Source organism: Eriocheir sinensis, chromosome 69 (genome assembly GCF_024679095.1).
Source record: "Eriocheir sinensis breed Jianghai 21 chromosome 69, ASM2467909v1, whole genome shotgun sequence".
NCBI classification, from domain to species: domain Eukaryota; kingdom Metazoa; phylum Arthropoda; class Malacostraca; order Decapoda; family Varunidae; genus Eriocheir; species Eriocheir sinensis.
The window spans coordinates 5,532,114-5,537,113 of record NC_066577.1 but is presented as its reverse complement, the minus strand read 5'-3'; the positions used below and the strand labels follow the sequence as shown (position 1 = coordinate 5,537,113).

At 54.8% G+C, this 5,000-nt stretch overlaps 2 protein-coding genes across 6 annotated transcripts in view; both read right to left on the bottom strand.

The window, feature by feature from the left end:
• LOC126988458 (myocyte-specific enhancer factor 2-like) overlaps window positions 1–5,000 on the bottom strand; it is a 152,162-nt gene that overhangs the window by 116,104 nt on the left and 31,058 nt on the right. The gene's annotated exons all lie outside the window — the stretch shown is intronic.
• LOC126988332 (uncharacterized) overlaps window positions 4,089–5,000 on the bottom strand; it is a 4,974-nt gene continuing 4,062 nt past the window's right edge. Inside the window, exons 2-3 of the mRNA XM_050846389.1 lie at window positions 4,407–5,000; window positions 4,089–4,277 (exon numbers count right to left, since the gene is read on the bottom strand). The exon at window positions 4,407–5,000 is cut by the window's right edge and continues 203 nt beyond it. Of these exons, the coding sequence (XP_050702346.1) occupies window positions 4,089–4,277; window positions 4,407–5,000 (783 nt within the window). The remainder of the gene's footprint in view (window positions 4,278–4,406) is intronic.

Below are 5,000 nucleotides of genomic sequence, written 5' to 3'. Positions count from 1 at the left end.
GCTTTCCTCCTCCTCCTCTTCTTCTTCTTCTACTTCGCTTTCTTCAATATATTTTCTTCTTCTTCTTCTTCTTCTTCTTCTTTCTCCTCCTCCTCCTCCTCCTCCTCTTCCTCTTCCTCCTCTGTTTCCCCTTGCTTTCCTCCTCCTCCTCCTCTTCTTCCTCCTCCTCCTCTGTTTCCCCTTGCTTTCCTCCTCCTCCTCCTCCTCCTCCTCTTCTTCTTCTTCTTCTACATTTTTTCTTTCTCTTCTTCTTCTTCTTCTTCTTCTTCTTCTTCTTCTTCTTCTTCCTCCTCTGTTTCCAATTGCTTTCCTCCTCCTCCTCCTCCTCCTCCTCTTCTTCTACTTCGATTTCTTCTTCTTCTTCTTCTTCCTCCTCCTCCCCCTCCTCTTCTTCTTCCTCCTCCGCCTCCCCCCCCAGTTCCTACCCGACATTCTCCTCCTCCTCCTCCTCCTCTTCTTCCCCCTCCTCCTCCTCCATCATTCCTTCTACTAATCTTCCTCTCCTTCAATTCTTCTTCCTTTTCCTTCCTGTCTTTTCCTTTTCATTTTCTTTTGTTTTTGTTTTTTTTCCGATATAATTTTCCTGTTTTTTTTCTACAAGAGTTTTTTTTTCAATGTTTTTTTTTTACTTCTTTTTCTTTATTTTCCTGTTCTTGTTAATCATTTTCCTCCTCTTCTTCTTCTTCCTCTTCTTCCTCCTCCTCTTCCTCCTCCTCCTCCTCCTCTTCTTCTTCCTCCTCCTCTGATTTCCCTTCTTTTTCCTTCTTTTCCTTTCTTCTCTCATTCCTCTTCCTCCTCCTCCTCCTCTTCTTCTTCCTCGTCTTCCTCCTCCTGCTCTCTTCTTCTTCCTCCTGTCTTTCTTCCTTTTCCTTCCTTCTCTCATTCCTCCTCCTCCTCCTCCTCCTCCTCCACCTCCTCCTCCTCTTCTACACCTACGCAATTACACACACACACACACACACACACACACACACACACACACACACACACACACACACACCTACCTGCCCTCTCTCTCTCTCTCTCTCTCATGCCCCCACGCACATAAAACCACACACACACACACACACACGCACACACACACACACACACGCACACACCAACAGACGTGCACACGGATTTAGAAAACGCACATGGCTTCAAACGCACACGAGTTTACGCACATCTAAATACGTACACAACCCAAAAATGCTTACATGACCTCATCCTGGCACGCACACACACACACACACACACACATGATTTGCTTACATGGCCTGTGTGCGCATGAAAACACACACACACACACACACACACACACATACACACACACACACACACACACATGCATTATGCTTCTCTCTCTCTCTCTTCAAAATTTAAATAAAAATTCGGAAAAATAGAAAGAGACAAATTTGTTTTCGAGAGAGAGAGAGAGAGAGAGAGAGAGAGAGAGGAGGGGAGGTAATGAATGAATCACTGTAGAGTTCTTCTCTCTCTCTCTCTCTCTGAAAAAAAAAAATCAGCACACACACACACACACACACACACACACACACACACACACACACACACACACACACACACACACACACACACACACACACACACACACACACACACACACACACACACACACACAAAGACTTGAATCTCTGCCAAACAAACACACAAACAAACAAACAAAAAGTTGAATTGTTTACACTCCCAGAACCTCATTACTTAACTGACTCAAGCAAACTACTACTACTACTACTACTACTACTACTACTACTACTACTTATAATAATAATAATAAAAATAATAATAATAATAATAATAATAATAATAATAATAATAATAATAATAATGTTACTACTACTCCTACTACTACTACTACTACTATTGCTACTGCTACTACTCCTACTACTACTACTACTACTACTACTACTACTACTTCTACTACTAAGATAAGGTAAGGGAGGAAGAAGGAACGAAGGAAGGAAGGAAGGAAGGAAGGAAGGAAAAAAGAAAGAAAGAAAGAAAGGAAGGAAAAAAAGATAGAAATTAAGAAAGGAAAGAAAAAAGGAAGGAAGGAAAAAAAGAAAGAAATTAAGAAAGAAAGGAAAGAAAGAAGGAAGGAAGGAAGGAAGGAAATAGAAGTGAAGGAAAGAAAGGAAAAGAAAAAAAGAAAAACATTAATAAAACAAAGGAGATAACAACAACAAAAATAAACAATAAAGAAAACAATAACAAATATAAAATTCGTGTCCTTGGCTACAGGTGCGCGTGGCCCCAGTGCTCATCTCCGTATCCTCCCCCGTTGACCCTGTGGAACCCATCATCTCGGAACCCATCACCCCGGAACCCATCACCCCGGAACCCATCACCTCGGAACCCAGCACCCCGGAACCCATCACCCCGGAACCCAGCACCCCGGAACCCAGCACCCCGGAACCCATCACCCCGGAACCCAGCACCCCGGAACCCAGCACCCCGGAACCCAGCACCCCGGAACCCATCACCCCGGAACCCATCACCCCGGAACCCATCACCCCGGAACCCATCACCCCGGAACCCATCACCCCGGAACCCATCACCCCGGAACCCAGCACCTCGGAACCCATCACCCCGGAACCCATCACCTCGGAACCCATCACCCCGGAACCCAGCACCTCGGAACCCATCACCCTGAACCCATCACCCCGAACCCATCACCCTGAACCCATCACCCTGAACCCAGCACCCCTGAACCCATCACCCCTGAACCCATCACCCTGGAACCCATCACCCTGAACCCAGCACCCTGAACCCATCACCCTGAACTCAGCACCCTGAACCCAGCACCCTGGAACCCAGCACCCTGAACCCATCACCTGGAACACATCACCCCTGAACCGATCACCCCTGATCACATCACACCTGAACCCATCACCCATGAACCCATCACCCCGGAACCCATCACCTGAACCCATCACCTGGAACCCATCACCCTGGAACCCATCACCTGGAACCCATCACCCTGAACCCAGCACCTGGAACCCAGCACCCCTGGAACCCATCACCCTGGAACCCATCACCCTGGAACCCAGCACCCTGAACCCATCACCCTGAACCCAGCACCCTGAACCCATCACCCTGAACCCAGCACCCTGAACCCAGCACCTGAACCCAGCACCCTGGAACCCAGCACCCTGAACCCAGCACCGGAACCCAGCACCCTGAACCCAGCACCCTGGAACCAGCACCTGAACCCAGCACCCCGGAACCCAGCACCCCGGAACCCAGCACCCCGGAACCCAGCACCCCGGAACCCATCACCCCGGAACCCATCACCCGGAACCCAGCACCCCGGAACCCAGCACCCGGAACCCATCACCCCGAACCCATCACCCTGAACCCATCACCCTGGAACCCAGCACCCCAGAACCCAGCACCTGAACCCATCACCCGGAACCCAGCACCTGAACCCATCACCCCGGAACCCAGCACCCCAGAACCCATCACCTGGAACCCAGCACCTGAACCCATCACCCTGAACCCAGCACCCTGGAACCCATCACCTGAACCCAGCACCCTGAACCCAGCACCTGAACCCAGCACCCCGGAACCCAGCACCCCGGAACCCATCACCCCGGAACCCATCACCCCGGAACCCAGCACCCCGGAACCCATCACCCCGGAACCCAGCACCCCGGAACCCATCACCCGGAACCCAGCACCCCGGAACCCAGCACCCCGGAACCCAGCACCCCGGAACCCAGCACCTCGGAACCCATCACCGCGGAACCCATCACCCCAGAACCCATCACCTGGAACCCATCACCCTGAACCCAGCACCTCGGAACCCATCACCCCGGAACCCATCACCCCGGAACCCATCACCCCGGAACCCATCACCCCGGAACCCATCACCCCGGAACCCAGCACCCCGGAACCCATCACCCCGGAACCCAGCACCCCGGAACCCAGCACCCGGAACCCAGCACCCGGAACCCAGCACCCCGGAACCCAGCACCCCGGAACCCAGCACCCGGAACCCATCACCCCGGAACCCATCACCCGGAACCCATCACCCCGGAACCCATCACCCCGGAACCCAGCACCCCGGAACCCAGCACCTGAACCCATCACCTGGAACCCATCACCCGGAACCCAGCACCCTGGAACCCATCACCTGAACCCAGCACCCTGAACCCAGCACCTGAACCCATCACCTGGAACCCAGCACCCTGAACCCAGCACCCCGAACCCATCACCCCGGACCCCATCACCCCGGACCCCAGCACCCGGAACCCAGCACCCCGGAACCCATCACCCTGAACCCAGCACCCCTGAAACCAGCACCCCTGAACCCAGCACCCCGGAACCCATCACCCCGGAACCCAGCACCCCGGATCCCAGCACCCTGAACCCAGCACCCGAACCCAGCACCCTGAACCCAGCACCTGGAACCCATCAACTCGGAACCCAGCACCCCGGAACCCATCACCCCGGAACCCAGCACCTCGGAACCCAGCACCCCGGAACCCAGCACCTCGGAACCCAGCACCCCGGAACCCAGCACCACGGAACCCAGCACCAGGACCCCAGCACCCCGGTACCCAGCACCCTGAACCCATCACCCCGAACCCAGCACCTGAACCCATCACCCCGGAACCCAGCACCCGGAACCCAGCACCCGGAACCCAGCACCCGGAACCCAGCACCCGGAACCCAGCACCCGGAACCCAGCACCCGGAACCCAGCACCCGGAACCCAGCACCCCGGATCCCAGCCCCCCGGATCCCAGCACCCGGAACCCAGCACCCGGAACCCAGCACCTGAACCCAGCACCTCGACCCCCGCACCCCTGAACCCACCACCCAGGAACCCAGCACCCCGGAACCCAGCACCTCGGAACCCAGCACCCCGGAACCCAGCACCTCGGAACCCAGCACCCCGGAACCCAGCACCCCGGAACCCAGCACCCCGGAACCCAGCACCCCGGAACCCAGCACCCCGGAACCCAGCACCCCGGAACCCAGCACCCCGGAACCCAG